Consider the following 18,550-nt stretch of genomic DNA (forward strand, 5'->3'; position numbering starts at 1 on the left):
CTCCCACTTCAGGTGTGTGTGTAGGAGGGGTGTTATGACTGTTCTATCAGGCTGCTGGAAACAGGGTTGTTGTCTTCTCGTTGCTAGATGCACAAGGTGTACCTTGCTGGAAAGAGCCACTTCAGCAAGATTTGTGTAGCACCGCACTGCCTTCAGCTTGACAGTCATCTGCTGAGCTCATCCCTTTCTTCTGAAGAAGGGTTTTATGTGTGCTGGCAACGAGGGATTGCTGGGAAGTGCTGTGCTCTTGCTGAGCTCCTGCCCTGCAGGGCATCAGAGGGTGACCTGTACAAAAAACATTACAGATCTGTGCCAGGGCAGCGCTTTAAGCCAACTCTATGTCTGCCTTTGCTAACACAGTTGAGACCAATATGTGCCTGGTCAGTTTATGTGAAGGCTTCCAAAAAAGGCAGCCTGTATTTTGTTGGTCACATGCAAGGCTAAATATTGGATAGTTTAAAACAATGCTTTAATGTTTTAACTGATCTAGGTGGGGATGTCCCTGCTGACTGCAGGGAGAATGGGATGGGGTGGGGTGGGATGGGATGGAATGGGATGGGATGGGATGGGATGGGATGGAATGGGATGGGATGGGATGGGATGGAATGGAATGGAATGGAATAGAATAGAATAGAATAGAATAGAACAGAACAGAACAGAACAGAACAGAACACTGGACTGGACTGGAGTAGTGATGTATGGTTGAGCAGACCTATAGTTCAGGTAAGGCAAAGGGTTTTCATCTTGATTTGTTCCAGTTCTTTTCCATGAAAAATTTACAAAGAACACTGAAGCAGTTATTTGGGTTGCTTCCAACATAACTTGAAGGCATCTTGTGGAAGTGGATGCTTGAGGAAGGATGCAGCTGTACTCAGTGCTTTGCCCACTTCAAGAGAGACAGAGAGAAGACTGCAAGCACTCATTTATACTAGAGAAAGCTCTTTGGAGCCCACTGATCATTGGCTGAAGGTTTCTGTTGGGTGCTCCAGTGGGTGCTCTACTGACACTGGCCTCAGGCAGGTTAGCACCTCTGAGGCTGTGTGTTAGAATCCTGGGTAAAACTGGTGTGCCCAAAGGGTTAAAATTGGTAGCTCTTGCAGATAAACTCTGCAGAAGTGGATAAAGCTTTGGCTCTACCTCCAAAATAATTGTTTAAAGTGCTGTAGAACATTCCTATACCTTCACTGGTGAATGCAACTGAAGCACTTTGGTCTGCTTCAAAGTGAATTTGATACTCTTACCTGGTGGTAGGAAGTGGTAGGAGGAAAACACGTGTCTGCTCCACAAACACCGTGCCTGGGGCTTGGGTGAAGGTTAATGGTTCCTGCTGATGGTCAGGAGATAGGATGATCTTGAATACCAGCATTGTTACCTAAAAAGAAAGCAAGTCCTTTTGCAAAGTGGAGTAGATCTTTTCTTTCCTTTTACAGTGGTGTCCTGTGTCTCCTAGGACACTGTTCTGGAGATTAATAAAAAGCCTGCTTTGTTTGTGGGTCCTGCTTCAAGCTTCTGCTTTAACCATAGGATAGTTTTATCTGTTTTAAGGATAAATGTCTTCTTGGTACCTAGGCTCTGTTAAAAAGAAAAGAAATGGTCTTTTCTCATGCCTCATCCACTGCTCAAACTCATGGACAAAGGCAGGAAAGTCAGGTAATTTATGCCAGAAATAGTATTAGGGCTCAGGGTAACTTTAGGGTTGGAGGCAGAGGCAGCCCATCTAGCCATCAGCTGTCAGTAAGGTAAAGGTTTGGGTCATGCTAGAGAATATTCTGGAGATTTCTGCCCTCTACCCAAGTGGCTAAAATCACTGGTGAGCTGTTACCTTCATCTAAGGTTCCTCACTGAGGAGCTTTCCTCTTCATTCCCCTTCTTACCTCAGAAAATCCTGGCTTCTCTGGGGAGCATTCTCTTGGAAACCAGCCGAACAAATCCCAGAAGGTATCCTCCATTTAGATGACCTCAGACATTCTCTTCTAATTTTGTGTTACCTCTGTCTTTACTCCTGTGAAAATGCTGCACATTTGCTTTCATGAGTAATTACCATCAGTTGTGAAACTGTTCTGGTTTGACCTGCAAATCTTTCACAGAGAAGGGGGCAGAACTGGTCCTTTCCAGCTGCTGAGGTATCAACCGAACGTAAGCTGTTCTCTGTCCTTGGTAGCTGTGCTGTTCTCTTCGCCACAACAGGACTTACTCTCATTCTGGACAGAGGAAGCAGATGAGGGCCTTGAGTTTCATGGTTTTCAGACAAAGGTGTGGTATTTCCAGTGTGTTGATTGATGCAGGGCATCACAGGATTCACTGGGATGAATGCTGGCACAAGCCTTGCTGGCTGAAGTTCCTCTGTGTAGCTGTTCAGAGCGCCAGATGATCTTCCTTTGGAGCTTTTAACCCAGCCAGGGGGGTTGCCCAGGCTTAACCCAGAGCCATAGGAAATTACTGTGAGAGAGAACTGACACACAATGGACAAACTTAAAGAGAAAGGCAAGTCCAGCACCTTTCCTTAAGGTTTTCCAAAATGATCTTGGTTGGATCTGCTGAAGAAAGCTGAAACCCAGTTCAGTTTTCCTCCATGCTGGCAAACAGTTGTCAGACAGTACAGCTGGAAGCTGGAGGTGAAAACAAGCAAGGTGGAAATGCATGCAACCCGACATCCCTGTTACATTTTCTGCAGCCTGGAGCAGGAGAATGTCTCAAACTCTCTCTTGCTTTTGCTCAAAGTGATCAAGCTTCACGTCTTCAGCTCTTTATGCTTTGACTAGGAAGAAAAAGTATGGCTGGAACTTGAGAAAGGAGAGTAGTTCTCAGTTTTGGTGCTGGACTTTGATCAGCAGGCCTCCAGGTGCTGGTATTTCAGAAATCCTCACTGATTTGCCATGGCTGTCTTGACACAGGGTCTGTTTTTAAGACATGCTGAACACTGTCATCTTCTAACTTGAAAAAGAAAGAAAGAGAAAAGCCAAAAGAGCATGAAACAATCAAACCAACCCCGAAGGCAGAATGTTTCACTACAGTAGTTGTGGGGTTCCTTTTTAATTATATGTAATAAAAACCTTACAGATGATACCCACTCTTCAGAGGAGGGGATAAGACCAGCAAAGTTTCCTTGCCTGAGGCCCAGAGTTGGGAATACAAACCATAGTCAGCTGGCATTGTGCTTTTGTGATAATAGCAATGTCACCACTGATCTAACCATGACTTGTCCTCCCCTTTAATGATAGGTTGTCCTGCAGATAATTGTGTGCATGATAGCAGATGATACAGGGAAATGTTTTGATGGAAGACACAGACAATTTCCTCTATAATAAACTGCTCTTCTATAGAGCCTGCATTCCCTCAGTGAGATGTGGTGGTGTCTGCTCCTCAGTGGACAGGGCTGTCATCAGCAGTGTCTCTGGTGTTACAGTGTCCCAGCAGCTGCAGAGCTGGTGCATTACAACAGTGGTGTGCTTCCATCACAGCAGGCGCTGCTAGCTGGGCCTGCAGGCAGGAGAGCAGCCTTAGGAGATGCCAGACCATTGCTTAAGATGAACTTACCTTCTTCCCCTTCTCCCTTTTCTCCACAGAAAGTATCAGAGGGGAACCCGAGTACGCCTGAGACTGCTGGATCTTGAGCTCACCTCTAGGTTTTTGGGTGCAACAACTGACACAACCTTGCTGGAAGCTGATGCAGTGCTTTTAGGGCTTGCAGAGAGCAAGCAAACGAAGCAAAAGGAGTAAATTTCATGTAAATAAATTCACTTAGTGCTCTATAGCAATTTATGAAACTGGGATGTCTCCTCAGGGAATAAATAAAAAGCTTCTGCTCACTTGGTTCTGTAAATAATGAGATCAATAAAAAACAATAACCACCTCAGACCTGATTCTTGCTCCATTTTATTCACTGATCTTTCTAGCTCTTTGCCTTTAGCTTTCAATGTGAAAGGTTAACTGAGCTTCTGTAGGTAACAGGAGTTGGATGTTTACATACCCCTGTAGAAAGTATGCCAGAGTTTGTCTTTCCATCCCAGAGGGATGTTGATCTAAGACATCATACTTCCCTGGAGGAGGTCCAAACCTTGCTGTTATGGTCCTCCTTCCACTACAGTGTTTCAGACAGAATATCAGTAGTTCCTGCTTGCCAGGTTGCAAGTACAGGACATCTGCAGATACTGGGTTTAATCTGTTGTAAAAAGAGGTCAAAAAACTGGCTGGATGCAGCTGGGCCAGATGAGTTGCAGTGGTTGGAATTAGATGCAGTTGGTGGCCAATCACTAGTAGTGTTCCCTGTGGCTCAGTATTGGGGTCAGTTCTCTTTAATATCTTTATCAATGATCTGGATGAGGGAATTGAGGGTACCCTCAGTCAGTTTGCAGATGACACTAAGCTGGGAGGGATGTTGATCTGCTGGAGGGTAGGAAGGCTCTGCAAAGACATCTGGACAAGTTGAGTTGTTGGGCTGAGGCCCATTGTATGAGGTTCAATAAGGCCAAGTGCTGGGTGCTGCACTTGGATTGCAACCACCCCATGAATGCTTCAGGCTTGGGGTAGCATGGCTGGAAACTGTCTGGTGGAAAAGGACTTGGGGGTGTTGATCAACAGCTGTATGAACATGGGCCAGCTTGTGCCCAGGGAGGTGGTTGAATCACCATCCCTGAAGGCATTTGAAGCATGTGCAGATCTACTGTTTAGTGGCATGGTTTAGTGGTGGACTTGGCAGTGCCGGGTGTATGGTTGGACTCAGTGATCCTTAAGGTCATTTCCAACTGGAGCAATTCTATGATTGTATGACATGTGAAATAAAAGCAAAAGGAAAGATGAAGTGTCTTCTTCCTTAAAACCACAGCCTTGTGACAGAGGGGTTTGACTCTTTCTTACTCCTCTGCCTAAAAGAAAAGCTTGACAAAAGAAAACTTCTTTCCTACCTTTGCCCATTTGTAACAGGGAGAAGAGAGATACAGAGTAGACCTCACCTGCTAGGAGGAGTTTCTAAAATATGTCTCATGCATGATCTGTCAAGGAGAATATTTTTGATATAAGGCATTTATTTGCTCAGAATACTAAGGGGAATGACTTGGAAAGCACATAACCATTCTGAAGGGAATGGGCATGTTCTAGCAGATCCTTTTAGCCTTTTGCAGACTGCAGGTTGTTTCTGGAATCAGGAAGGATCCAGCAAGAGAGGGCAAATCAACCAGTGGGAGCTTATTTTGTTTATTAATATACTTGTTCATCTCCCTGACCTTAGTAGGGAAGTTTGAGCATGGATTTCCTTGGGTGTAGCCTCCAGGTAAAGAGGTAACGCTGGAGTAGGAAAACAAGGCCACAAAGGATTTAAAATATCAAAGAGAGATCCTGGCTGTGGAACTTAACTCACCCAGCCTGCTCCCTCAGCCTTAAATGAGTGATTTGAGAGGAAAGAGAGGTGTGAATGTTTGGGGAGCAGGCTAAGAGCTGTTTCACAGTAGGGTATCAAATTGGGATTTTCATCAAGCCTTCCTCTAGCTAGCCTTCAGAGATGTGGCTGGGAGAGACTGTAGTGGTTGCTGTTTCCAATCCAGCTTAGTGTTTTGTTTGGCAACCCACAGGTTCACATAAACCAACCCAGTCTAACAAACCATGTGGTTGAATCTTCAACAGCTTTAGGTTGCTGCTAGGCAGTTCTGGCCTTTGGAGAACAAGTTCTTCTCACAGCTCATCTTCAGTGACCCGCAAGGCAGTTACTTAGTGGAGCTCTATTAGGGATGAATGATAGAAAGCAGACATATGGAAAAGGATTTGGGGGTGCTGATGGATAAGAAGCTGGACATGAGCAGAGAGTGTGTGCTTGCTTTTTCTAGGCCCTTAACTGAAGAACCATGAACTTCACCTTACCCCACAGACATTCCTTACTCCACCCAGATGTTTTACCTGAATGTCAGGGGTGTTTTCTGGGTTTGTAGACGTGCTGACTTCCATAAAAACCGAGTCAAAGCTGGTTTGGATTTTAGCTGAAACAATACTTTGCCTTTTGTGTTACTCAAATCCTGTTCTGAAGGTTTTAAGAAGTTTTCCTAGAAGTCTATGTTTTGTTTTACAAACAGAAGACTAAACACCTTGTGCCAAGAAGAAGGGGGCTGTCTGTTTTCAGTGGTGCCCTGTGATAGGGGCAACAAGTACAAACTGGACACAGGAAGTTTCACTGCAACATGAGGAAAAACTTCTTTATGGTAGGGCTGCTACAGCACTGGAACAGGCTGCTACAGCACTGGAACAGGCTGCTACAGCACTGGAACAGGCTGCCCAGAGAGGTTGTGGAGTCTCCTTCTCTGGAAGCTTCCAAAACCCACCTGGATGCTTTCCTGTGTGACTTGCCCTAGGGCATCCTGCTTTGGTAGGGGGATTGGACTTGATCTCTGGAGGTCTTTTCCAGCCCCTAACATTCTATGATTCTGTGATTCTCTACATACTTGGAAAGCAAAACAGCTTTATCATGATGTGGAGTCAGAAGAAAAATGAACACAGTTCAGTGTTCTTTTGATGGCTGAGGTGCTATAAGGAGACCTGGTCAATCCCCTTGCACTTGCCTGCCTTTTCATCTTACAGGTCTTTAGGTGAGGAGCTGGGGGAGGAGGGAAAGGCTGAGGAAATCAGGCCTGCCTGTCTTGCACCACAGCTTTGGCACTGCTCTTTCCTAAAGAAAAGAACACTTCACATTTTGCTTTTCTTTGGGGCATTCTGAAGAGTTCCAGTTCCTCCTCAGTTTCTCAACGATGTCACATTTATAAATCAGGCAAATCATTGTTCAAGGTTTGTGTTTTTTTCCTGACAGCATTATTCCCTAATGCTGGGAAGGCTTTTCAAATCTTCTGTTTTGGCTAGAGAGCATCTCTGCTGGATCCAAGCATGCACTCCACGTGGATTTTACTAAGTTTTGCATTCTGGGGAAGTTTTTCTCATATCTGTAGAGTCTAGACTGTCCAAATGAGGCTGGGACCTTGTCGTCTGGCTGTGAGCCAAAATAAATGTTATCCCTGGTACAGACCCACATCCCTGCCTTAGCCTAACATCATTGAGTTGTTAAATACTCCTGAGTGATCTTGTTTCCTTCTTGGTCTTTCTCAGTGGACACTGTAGTCACTCTGCAGCTTTGGGTTAACAGCTGAAAGTGGCAAAACACTCAAATCCTTTTAGAAAGCTTGGTATTTAAAGTGGTGAGGAAGGTTGGGGCTTTTTCTCCTGCCTTTAATGAGAAATCAAACAACTATAAAAATAATCAGCTCTGTCATTAGACAGCAGCTGTTGACTGTTCTTTCCTTCACATAACAGCAGCTTGGCCAGTTCAATCTTTGCCTGTCTTCTCAGCTTCAAACCTGGTTTGTGCTTAAGACATGGGACATACAGGAACCTGAGTGTTACCTCACTATCTCAGTCCAGTGGCATGAGGAAGACAGTCAAGGGTTTAGTATTTCTCTTCCCAGGAAGAGGAGCTGACCACATACAACAACAGTTGAAAAACTGATGTTGAAGGTCACAATCTAATGTGCCAGTTACCAAATGATACAAGTAGAGGCATCAGAGAAGAGAGCTCAGGGTACATCCTGGTCTGCTGCACAGAAGTGGGCATCATGTTGAATGATGGTCACGGTAACTGGGAATGACACTTGAGGACTGGAGGAAAGCAAATATCACTCCTATCTTCAGGGGCCCAATGGAGGACCCTAGCAGTGCTCAATGTCAGGATGAGAGGCAGTGGGCACACACTGAAACAGAGATGGAGGGGGTCCCTCTGAACATCAGGAAACGTTTTCACTCTGAGGGTTACTGACCACTGACACAGGTTACCCAGAGAGGCTGTGAAGTTGTCATCCTTGGAGGTATTTGAAAGCTATCTGGACATGGTCCTGGACAGCCTGCTTTAGGTGACCCTTCTTGAGCAGAGGGGATGGACAAAATGGCCCTCAGAGGTCCCTTCCAACTTCAACCATCCTGTGATCTGTTGATGTGTTACTTCTCATGCTGCTCCAAACACTGCTTCTTTTGGTAGGTTTGTGAAAGCGTAGAGCTTCTTCTGTATGCCCTGACCTGAAGATATCCTGCTCCTGGTTTTCACTTGGGAATCCAATTGCTAAAGGGCTGCAGGGAATCAGGATTTTCCTGAGGTGTCAAAGGTGGAAATCAGTACCTTCTGCATCAGCTTGAGGCTGGCTGGTTTGTTCAGCATGGCCTTCCCTGCAGTGGAAGGGAGCCTGGCTACTGCATGTGACTACTACTATCTTCCACTGAAGGCATCATTCATTTGACTTTATTCCTACTGCCTCTGTTGGCAAACCAAGAGCAGGTTCAGCCAAACCTGCTTTGCCACAGGTTCAAGGTTCCTGTACACCATGATAAGGGTGTCCATTGGCCACAACAATTCAAAGGGCAGTTTTGTCACTGTGGCTGCCAGAAGCATCTTACAGCTGACAGAGCTGTTCTCCAGGGATGTTTTTTTGGAGCAGTGGTGCTCCATGAACTCCTATGTTTAAATGTCCTCCCCTCCTAGCAGCTTCTAACTCCTTCTCCATCTGCCTAAGCCCTTGTGTGAGCTCCCCAGGCTTGTTGCAAGCTAGCATAGATCTAGCTGTTAAAGTACTTCCTCGGAGAAGGACATTTAAATAGGCCTGGTGTGGTATACTCAGGATCACATAAGTGCTCAGTTTAGGCCAGTTTAGGGAAAGCGTCTGGAGCATAGGTCTGGTGAAGAGTGGCTGAGGGAACTGGAGGCTGAGGGCAGACCTCATTCTCTACAACTACCTGAAAGGAGGCTGGAGAGGGGAGGGGTTTGCTCTTTCTCCCTAGGAACAAGAGGAAATGGCCTCAAGTTGCACCAGGGGAGGTCTAGGTTGGATATGAGAAGAAACTTCTTCAATGAAAGGGGTCACAACCACTGGAACAGGCTCTGCAAGCAGGTGGTTGAATCCCCATCCCTGGAGTGTTTCAAAGAGTCAGAGATGTGGTGCTGAGGGACATGGTTTAGCACCAGCCTTGGTAGAGTTGGAGAAGGGCTGGACCACATGATCTTGAGGGGCTTTTCCAACCAATACAATTCTAAGTGCTTAGTGTGTGGGTTTGTTGTCCCTTGTACTGAGGGCCAGACTTCACTCTCTGTGACTGAGCATTTCGTGAGCCCGTTTGGGTTCTCGCTGGCTCCTGGAAGACCACCTTTGTGTTCACAGCAGCGTTTGGGGGGGCAGGGCCTTCAGCAAGCTCAGGAAGGACACACCACTCCCGTGCCCGGAGATTTCCTCCACCAGGTGAGCAGCGGCGTGGCGAGAGCCGGCGCCGGCGGGGGCAGGCAGCTGCCCACCGGCTGCAGCTGTGAAAGAGCAGCTCCCTTCGAGATGGTCCTGCGCGCCCCTGGCACGGCGGCTGCGGCCCCCCGCACACGCGGATCGCCGGGGAGCTGCGGTTTCAGTTACTGACTGAACGACCCCGCGGAAGGGCTCCTCCCGGCCCAATTAGCGTCGCCGCTCGCCCGCCTCAATGCGGGGTTAAAGCGAGCTGCCCGCTGAGGTGGTGGGCGCGGGGCTGGGCGGGCAGGGGAGCCAGCAGCACATGCCGGGGGGGCTGGGGACGGCCGCCCATCCCCAGGGCGCTGGACCCTTTCAAGCGAGCTGCGGCGCGCCGGGTTCTTGTGTGAAAAACAAGGGGCACAATGCTGGAGTCGTAACCTCCTCACCCCTGACGGCATGGGAAAGTGCACTCCTCAGCTGGTGGGGAGAGAAAGGCTGCTGCAGGCATGAGAAATGTTCATAAAAACGCCGTTTAGGAGCCTGCCCTTCTCCCCCGCACATGTCAGCTTGCCTATCAAGCTGCCTAATTGGAAAATTAGGCTGGCCTTAATTTAGAGCCCTGAAAGTTCATGCCAATAATTTCCCAGAGCCTTTTTTTTCTCCCCTCCCAGTTATTGTTATAGATGGTTTCAGCACATTGGAAATCTTTACTGTCAAAAAAAAAAAACCCAAACAACAAACCAAAATGCATAAAACCCCACCCAGCAAGAGCAGATCTCTCACTGCAGAGAGATTCTTTGATTTGTATTGTTGTGCATCTTGTGAAGGGTCATCTGGAGACAAATGTGAGCCCCTGTTGTTCTGCATGAATCATTCGTTATCTGACTGCATGAGCTGAGCTGAGCCTATTGTAATTTACAGCATCTTATCATCTTCTCCCAGAGCTTAATTCACCTGCTGCTGTCTGTCTGCTGAGGCTCTGAAAACAGCACTGAGCAGAGGCTGCCCTGCAGGTGTAAACATTTTACCCCCAGGGTCTTGAGTCTCCCAGGGCACTGCTGATCCTGAGTTATAGAAGCCATAGAAGGCTGGTGCTAAACCGTGGCACTCAGCATCACACCTCCGCCTCTTTTAAATACCTTAAGATACATGTACTGTACCAAGGCCGTGGACACATCCTCCCTGGGTCCCGCTGAGTCTGCTGCTCTTGCACAGCTGCTGCTGCTTCCCACCCCAGAAACTCACTCCCACATGAGTTTCCAACCAACTTTAACCCTGCCATTTGTACAGTTTAAGGTTAGCTGGTCGTTCTGGCTGCTGGTTTTGGAAGATGTGCTTACAGGAGCACAGGGAGTAGGAGGTTGGGCCAAAGGGCATCTGGCATGAGCTGGGGGCAGTTGCCTTTCCATAGCCAAGAGAAGAGTGCTATTGAGCACTGGTGCAAGAGAATGCCTATGGATGAGGCCAGAAGGCACAGGTTAAGGGCAGGATGCAACCCAAGGGTTAGGATTTAGCACATTCATCCCCTGTCTTGGCGAAGCAAGCTATACGTATGAGCAACACCCCAAGCCTTCATCATGCCTTGAAATCATTGCCACACACAGGCTGAGATCCTACACTGAAGAAGCTCTAAGCTTTCAGAAGAAGGCTTCACCTAATGAATTGCCTCCACCATGTATGAGAATGATTTTCCTTGAACTATCTCATCCATCCAAGCCATGACAGCCCCGACAGCCTTGGTTGGGCTCTGGCAAGGCTGTGGAATTAAATTTTCTGTGAGTTATGCCAATGTCAATACAGCTTCACACAGTGCCGTCACTGACCCACAAATTAGAAGGGAAGCAAAGGTTGGATTTTTATGGGTGAAAGCCAAAACATTAGGGTACAGAAAATACAGAGAACAAAGTGAAAGCAAAGCAAACAAAACTCCTGCTCACCTTGGGCTCTGTCTGCCCTCCCTGTAGCCACATAGTGTTGCAGGGGAAGTCACCCTGCAAGGAAGACACCCACACGTGACTGGGAGCATCCCTGCCATTTCACTCTGCTGGAGGGCAAAGTCAGGCCCAGAATGGACACACAGAGCAAGGAGTCCTGTCTTCAGGAGAAAGAACTGCCCTTGTTCCACATTTGTTGAGTGGTTTTGAAAGGGCAGGAAGTCCTTCTGAAACAGGATTGAGTGTCATGTGAATGAAACTGGGCAGAACAAGAGCGTGGTTCCTTGTGCAACCCAGAGAGGTACGGACTACAAAGTGCATGGGCACTGGGTGGAGAAAATCAGATGTAAAAGGCATAGTTCTTCAGCCTATGCAGAAAGATCAAAGTGTGCTGCCAGCATTGCCCCTGGCAGCACATCATTGTGCATCCATTCAACACCTTGGTAAGACTCAGAGCTACAAGTCCCTCCTGTAAAAGGGCCAATTGCAGTGTCTCTACGCTTCACTGGTAACGTCACACCTTGAATCCTGTGTTCAGGTTTGGGGCCCTCACCACAAGAAAGACATTGAGGTGCTAGACCTGGTCCAGAAAAGGGCAACAGAGCTGGTGAAAGGCCTGGAGAACAGGTTTGGTGAGGAGCAGATGAGGGAACTGGGGTCATTTAGTTTGGAGAAAAGGAAGCTGAGGGTAGACTTTGCACTTTACAGCTCCCTGAAAGGAGGCTGGAGTGAGGTGTGGGTTGGTTTCTTCTTACTGGTAACAAATGATAGGATGAGAGGCAATGGCTTCAAGTTGCACCAGAGGAGGTTTAGGTTGGATATTAGAAGAAGCATCTTCACTGAAATGGTCATCAAGTCCTGGAGCAGGCTGCCTAGGGAGGTGGTTGAATCCCTACCCCTAGAGGTGCTTTGAAGAGGCAGAGATGTGATGCTGAGGATATGGGTTAGCAGCAGCCTTGGTAGAGTTAGAGAATGGTTTGACTTGATGAGCTTAGAGGTCTTTTCCAACCAAAATAGTTCTATGATTCTATTTTGGGTGCCATGTTGGCTGGTAAACAGGGAGAGGCCCAGGCTGGAGGAGCAGCATCCGAGTGCCTCAATGCAAAGCACAGTAGCACCCAGTGAACTCTGAAGGTGGGCAGCTGGGGAGGACTTTCCCCCTGTTGTTAGCCTCAGCTTACCTGCTGTTTCTAGGAAAGCATAGTTGTATGTACATATTGCCCTGTCCCAGCTCCTTGACGTAGGATTTGGTGAGCATCCCTGCCAGGGATGTGCCTGCTCTACCTCATTTCCCCTGGGCAGACCCACCCTTCACCAGCACGAAGTCAACAGGAGTCCTCCCTGCCTTCTGCCGCTTACAATGGAAATTAGTTCAGCAGGATGAAAGGTTGGTGGTGGGAAAGCATGTCAGAAAATACAATGCAGAGAACACAACTCCTGGGAGAGAGCCGTTTGTTTTGTCATTTGAAAGGGCTCAGGATTTAGCCGAGGGGGCGTAGTTAAAATTTACTTTAAGGGCTGCTGACAACTGCATTTGTCAAGTTAGATTATGGTCATACTGTCATAAAGGATCACTCTGTTGTTTTACTGCTGGTGTATATATGCATAAGTACTTTGGGCCTCAATGAGGAGAAAAATATGGCTCTGATGTGCGAAACCCCATACTGCTGCCTGAATTTCCACGCTGCTCCATGGGCCCTTTGGTCACCATGGAACTATTCAGTGCATACGTTTGAGAACTTGAATGGATTTTAAGTCTTTGTAGATTTGAAATAGCTTGACCTTCTGACAATCACACTCTCTTAATTCCTTGTCCTAAATACAGGCAGACTGAAGGGGATATGCCCAGACATTTCCAAAGAGATGTGAGCTCAGTGCTGAAGAGATTGGGCTGACACAGGCACCTTGATCTGCCCCTATGTTCCCAGGTAGGTGCTTGTTTAGCAAAGTGACCTTGTGCCCTTAAACTTAGGTTTTGCTACTGATTGTCATGACTTTCCTACCAATTTATGCTGCTGTGCTTACTGAGAGCATGACTATTTGACATCCCCCTTTTTTTCCTCTTCATTTTTAATTTCAAGCTCTGAAAGCCTGAGGATTGATCTGTGCTTTTGTTCCTTTTCCTCAGAAGAATGCCTTCATCAAACATTCCCTTTTTACTAAAAGATTTGCATATTTGAAAAAGCCAGGCTGTCCCACAAAAGCTGCCAGTCCTGCAGCCCAGCCTGTTTGCTGGGGGAATGATGCTTAGCAAGGGCACAGGCCCTTCTGGGTTACTGAATCACATGGGACAAGTCTGAACCACTTCAAGCTCCTGACATGGAGTATAGTCCCTCCCGGGCCGTGTACCAGGTCCCTGTGTAAAGCCTATCTGGTTTGAATGTAAGTGATGGGACTTTGCTGCTGCATTCGCCCACACTGAGGTGCTAGTGAAGAAATGGCTTGATCCTTCTGAGTTTGGTGGTGTGCTTGTGCCAGATCCCTCACTGTCCCTTCTCCCCAGGGATGCAGAACCACGCTGATGTGGGGGTAGACAACTGCCTGTGCCCTTTTTTCCTCATGACTTTTCTCCCTTCTGTCCTGTGTTGACGTGTAGATGTGGAGCTAAAGATCATGTTTTAGCAGCAGACTCAGCAGTTAGGTGATGCTTGGATTCAATGATCTTAAACATCTTTTCCAACCAAAATGATTCTGTGATTCTATGTTTGCTGTTCCTCTTGCTGTGCTCCTGAAAAGCAGCCTGCTTTGGGAGACTTTAGCCTTTCTGCTCTGCAGGGTTATCCTGGAATAATTGTTTCCTGCATGAGGGAGGCTACATTAAAACACACCTCTCTCAACCAGCCAGCCAGAACTGGATGTTGGCAGTGCACATCCAGTTCACCCAGAGCTGTCTGTGGATGCTCATGCCAGGTACTCGCCGTGTGCTCATCTGAATGGAGGCCCTTCTGGAGTGCTCTTTCTGGGGTTTTAAAAATCAGGTTTAACTGGCAACCCCCGAGTTTATTATATGCTGCTGCATTCGTAGTACAAGCATACTCCAGCGCTGAGCCTGGCCATGCGTTTTGTTCCTGTGAAAAGCTTGGCTGTGGCTGCAGGCAAAGGCAGGTGCAGCCACTGGAGCTTGCTCGCTGCCATCCAGCTCTCCTCATCTTCTCAGGCCGCTTGGAATCTAAGCTACATGAGACGCCGCTGGGCTTTTGCCGGTGCTCCTTGCTCCCTGGGGATGTCATTAGGTGTGGGTGTAGCGGGCCAGCCGGGGCCGGGGGCGAGGCGGCGCTGCCCGCCCCAGCGCGGAGCCAGCTCTCGCCGGCGCAGGGGCCGGTGGCACACCTCAGATTAGCCATGTGGCCGGCGCTGAACCGCGGCACTGCCGAGTCACATCCCCGCAGCTGACAGCCTGAATAATTTACGGCATGCAAATGGTGGCCCCGCTGGCTCTGCCGGTGCCGGCTCCGATTGCCGCAGCCCATTAATCGTAATTGCTAGTTCGTGCTGACAGCAGCGGGGCCCTCACCCTCGCAGGGATTAGGCAGCTCCCGGGGCGGGGAGCGGGGGAGAACCTTCCCGGCTCCTCGCCCTGCCCTGCCAGGGGACAAGGGCGTTTTTCTGCCTTGTTTTTGTATTTAATTGAACTACAAGGCCGAGCCCGGTGACTGCCATATGCTGCGTCCCCTAGGCAGCAGAGGGAAGCCCCTGCCCCAGGGGAAGGCAGTTGCTTTGGGGCCTGGCTGGCACCTGAGGGTCTGGTGAGGGCAGCCCCAGAGGCAGATGGAGAGGTTCCGCAGCACAAGTCGCATGGCAGGGGATCAGGGCCACCAGGCTCGACTGGTTTGCAGAGGAGCATCCTCCAGGCCCTCCTCGACTCTACAGTGTGGTGTCTTGCCTGACTCTCAGTGCAGTTTCAAACAACGGAGCATCCACTTCCCACCCTGTCTCCTAGATTTCTGCACCAATAAACTTTTTCATGACTGCCCAGCTTCACTTTCCCTTTTTCTGTCCCGTTTCATCCTATCTTCCCCACCCCTAGCTGGGCTATCCCATCAATTGCTCACACTGCTCAGGTACCTTCTCTGATCCAGAAGATCCTTCTTCTGTGAAGCATACTGATCCTCAGTCTTCTTCACTCATCCATCAACTCATGATGAACACGCTAGCTTTCAGCTTTGGGAGCTTTTGCAATGGGAGGAATAGCAGAACTAAGCTTCCAAAACTCAGCAGTTATGTTGTTTTGGGTACTTTCAACTGCTCTTCAGCTATCCCAGTCACTGTGACTGCCTGAGATGCTGGATTGCCAGCAGACATGATTGGAGTAGGGGCAGAGGCAGGAAAGGGAGGAGAAAGATTTTCAGCCCTGCAGAAGTCTGTGAGAGTGGCTAGAAGGAAAGGAAAGGGATGCAAGAGTGTACCAGTGGGTTCAGGGGACAGGGAATGAGGGAGGAGGAGGCAGCAGAAGGAATGGACAGTGGGACAAGAGTATGCACAGCCCTGGAGCAAGCCTGGGCCTGGGGAAGCTCCTTGCCAGAGCTGGACATGAAGGAGCAGGGCTGCTTGTTTCAGCTTGCAATGACAAATGATAGTTTTCCAAGTCATCACCTTCTAATTGATAAGTGCATGAGAGTGCAAGCCCACATGAACAACTGTCATTTGAATGGCTGGGGAATGTGGAGAACTGGGGGGGGGGGAAACCCCCTGGAAATGGTGTAAGGAGCCTCTTTGGCATCCCTGAGTATGTGAGCTATTTCAGGTATGTTTGCTGAACTTCTCCATTACTTGCCAGCACATGATACAGCTATGCCTGTGTGTGTGCACACTGTGTAGAAGAGGACATGTATCCTGGTGCAATGATACATGGATTTCCTTTAAATCTGTCATGTCAGGCCCCAGTGTATAGCAGATGAAAGTGAGATGTGCTGCTGGTTTGCTGCTCTTGCTGATACAAACTGTATTTAATCTTGACTGGCTCTTGGACATTTGAGAAGTGGGAATTATTTTTCTTCTTCCCTTTAATTTATGTACTCTCCAGCACAAATGACAAATAGCACAAGCCTTGTGTTCCCCATCTCCCCTCCCTGTCAATCCATGTGCTTAGAATGCAGGCAAAAGTTTTGGGAAGTCTCTGCTGGGGTGAAGACATCATCTGATCCCTTCCTTAATTAGAACATAGGCTTGATTTGTCTACCTTGATATGTGAAAAGCATTTGGATGTTGAGCAAGTACTTAACAAAGGCTTATTTCAACCCTGCACAAATGTATGCTGCTCTCCTGCCCTCTCATTTCCCAGGAGTATGAGCAGTAAGGGTGAGATGCAACTGGTTTGCATCCTTCCAGTGCTGAGAAAAAGAGATGAATGAGGGCAGGTGTGACATCGTTTCATGGTAGGGATTGATTGTTCTTCCAGTGCAAGGAATAAGGCTTCCAGTGGAGCCAGCAAGAGGCAAGTTCAGAGCAAAGAGAAGGAAAAACCTCCAGATGATGCACAGCTAGCTCCTTGCTGTGGTATGCTGGGGAGGCTGAAAGCTTGCACAGATTGAACAGGCAAATCAAAGGTGGGGAAAACTGTCAAAGGTTGCTAAAGGCACAGAAGCTGCTGCTGGCTGAGGCAAATCTGCCAAGGGCTGGAAGATGGGCAATGCTGGTCTGACCCAGTACAGCTGTTCTCTGCTCAGTCATCCACCCTAAAGAGGGGATCTGCTCTCAGATGAGCTGTCTGGGCCACATTCTAGCATTGACCAGCTGCAGTTGGCTAAACCTGAGCTTCATCCGTGACATTCATCTAACCCCACCAATTCCTCTGGACAGGATTCAAGACTGCTGTATCCTGTAAGGCATCTATCAGTGCCTGTCTGTGTTCAACCTAGGAAGAAGAGTGACTGGCCTGAAAAGTCATTTTGCTTGAGCTGGCCACTGAAGGAGAATGGGCAGCTTCCTGAAAAGAAATAAAACAAAAGGGAAAATACAGTCACAGCATGCTGAATTTGCCATCCTCTTTGCCGAGACCTTCCACCTCTCTGAGGCCTGGCACACAACACAACTTCTGAGCAATCTCCTCTCAGTCAAGGCTGCTCTGAGGTCTGCAGGTATTTCCCTGACTGAGGTGATTCCTTTGCCCTCATGGAGGAGGAGGAGTTTGTCCCCAAATTCCCACGATGCCTGTGGGATTGCTCTGGCTCAGAGGAGCTGTTTCCCATCACACATAAGCACTGGCCATGCAGCTGCGAATTGCAGCTGCCACCTTGAACCAGTTCAAGGCCTCCTCTGAAAGCACCTTCAAAATGTCACTAAAATAGGTATGAACATCTCCTGGGGGGGGGGAAGACCTGCCACCACCAAACCCAAGCAGCCTCTTGAGTTAGGTTATCAAATGCCATGATTTGTCATTGGTTTGATCTGACACAGCTTGGTTTTGAATGAAGGATGTGACATAGATACCCAGAAGCTTCGTTTGAAATGCTAGGAATGTGTTCTTCTCCTGAGCCTGTTGCAGCTTCATCTGTCTTCTGTCAGCCCTGTTGTACAGGCTGAGGCACGGAAAGGTCCTCAGCAGCTCTGCAGGCACACAGGCTGCTAAACACGAGTGGTTTTACAAGGACAGACTCCTTAAGCAAGTTTAGTTTGAGTAAGGTTTGTTTTTTGTTTTATATGAGCCAGCAGTGTGCCCACGTGGCTGGGCAGCCAGTGGCATCCTGGCTTGTATCAAAAATGCTGTGTCCAGCAGGAGCAGGGAGGTGATTGTCCTCTGGTACTCAACTCTGGTGAGGCCACACCTCGAGTATTGTGTCCAGTTTTGGGCACCTCAGCAGAGGAGAGATGTGGAGGTGCTGGAGACAGTGCAAAGGAGGGCAACAAAGCTGGGGAAGGGCCTGGAAAATAAGTCTTATGAGGAGCAACTGAAGGAGCTGGAGATGGTTAGCTTGGAAAAGAGGAGGCTGAGGGGAGGCCTCATCACTCTGTACAACTACATAGAATACATAGAATAAACCAGGTTGGAAGAGACTTTCAAGATCATCACGTCCAACCCATCAACCAATCCAACACCACCTAAACAACTAACCCACGGCACCAAGCACCCCATCGAGTCTTCTCCTGAAAACCTCCAGTGATGGTGACTCCACCACCTCCCCAGGCAGCCCATTCCAATGTGCAATCACTCTCTCTGTATAGAACTTTTTCCTAACATCCAGCCTGAACCTCCCCTGGCACAGCCTGAGACTGTGTCCTCTTGTTCTGGTACTGGCCGCCTGGGAGAAGAGACCAACATCCGTCTCTCTACAACCTCCCTTCAGGTAGTTGTAGAGAGCAATAAGGTCACCCCTAAGTCTCCTCTTCTCCAGGCTAAGCAACCCCAGCTCCCTCAGCCTCTCCTCGTAGGGCTTGTGTTCCAAA

General features: G+C 48.4%; 1 protein-coding gene across 1 annotated transcript in view; it reads left to right on the plus strand.

Annotated features, from left to right (window-relative positions):
- Positions 1–3,850, plus strand: part of TPD52 (tumor protein D52) — a 102,568-nt gene extending 98,718 nt beyond the window's left edge. The window contains exon 7 of the mRNA XM_054167172.1: positions 3,567–3,850. Within this exon, the coding sequence (XP_054023147.1) occupies positions 3,567–3,720 (154 nt within the window). The 3' untranslated portion in view covers positions 3,721–3,850. The remainder of the gene's footprint in view (positions 1–3,566) is intronic.
- Positions 3,851–18,550: the final 14,700 nt, after the last annotated feature.

The sequence above is a fragment of the Dryobates pubescens genome, chromosome 14 (assembly GCF_014839835.1).
Source record: "Dryobates pubescens isolate bDryPub1 chromosome 14, bDryPub1.pri, whole genome shotgun sequence".
In the NCBI taxonomy this organism is placed as follows: Eukaryota; Metazoa; Chordata; class Aves; order Piciformes; family Picidae; genus Dryobates; species Dryobates pubescens.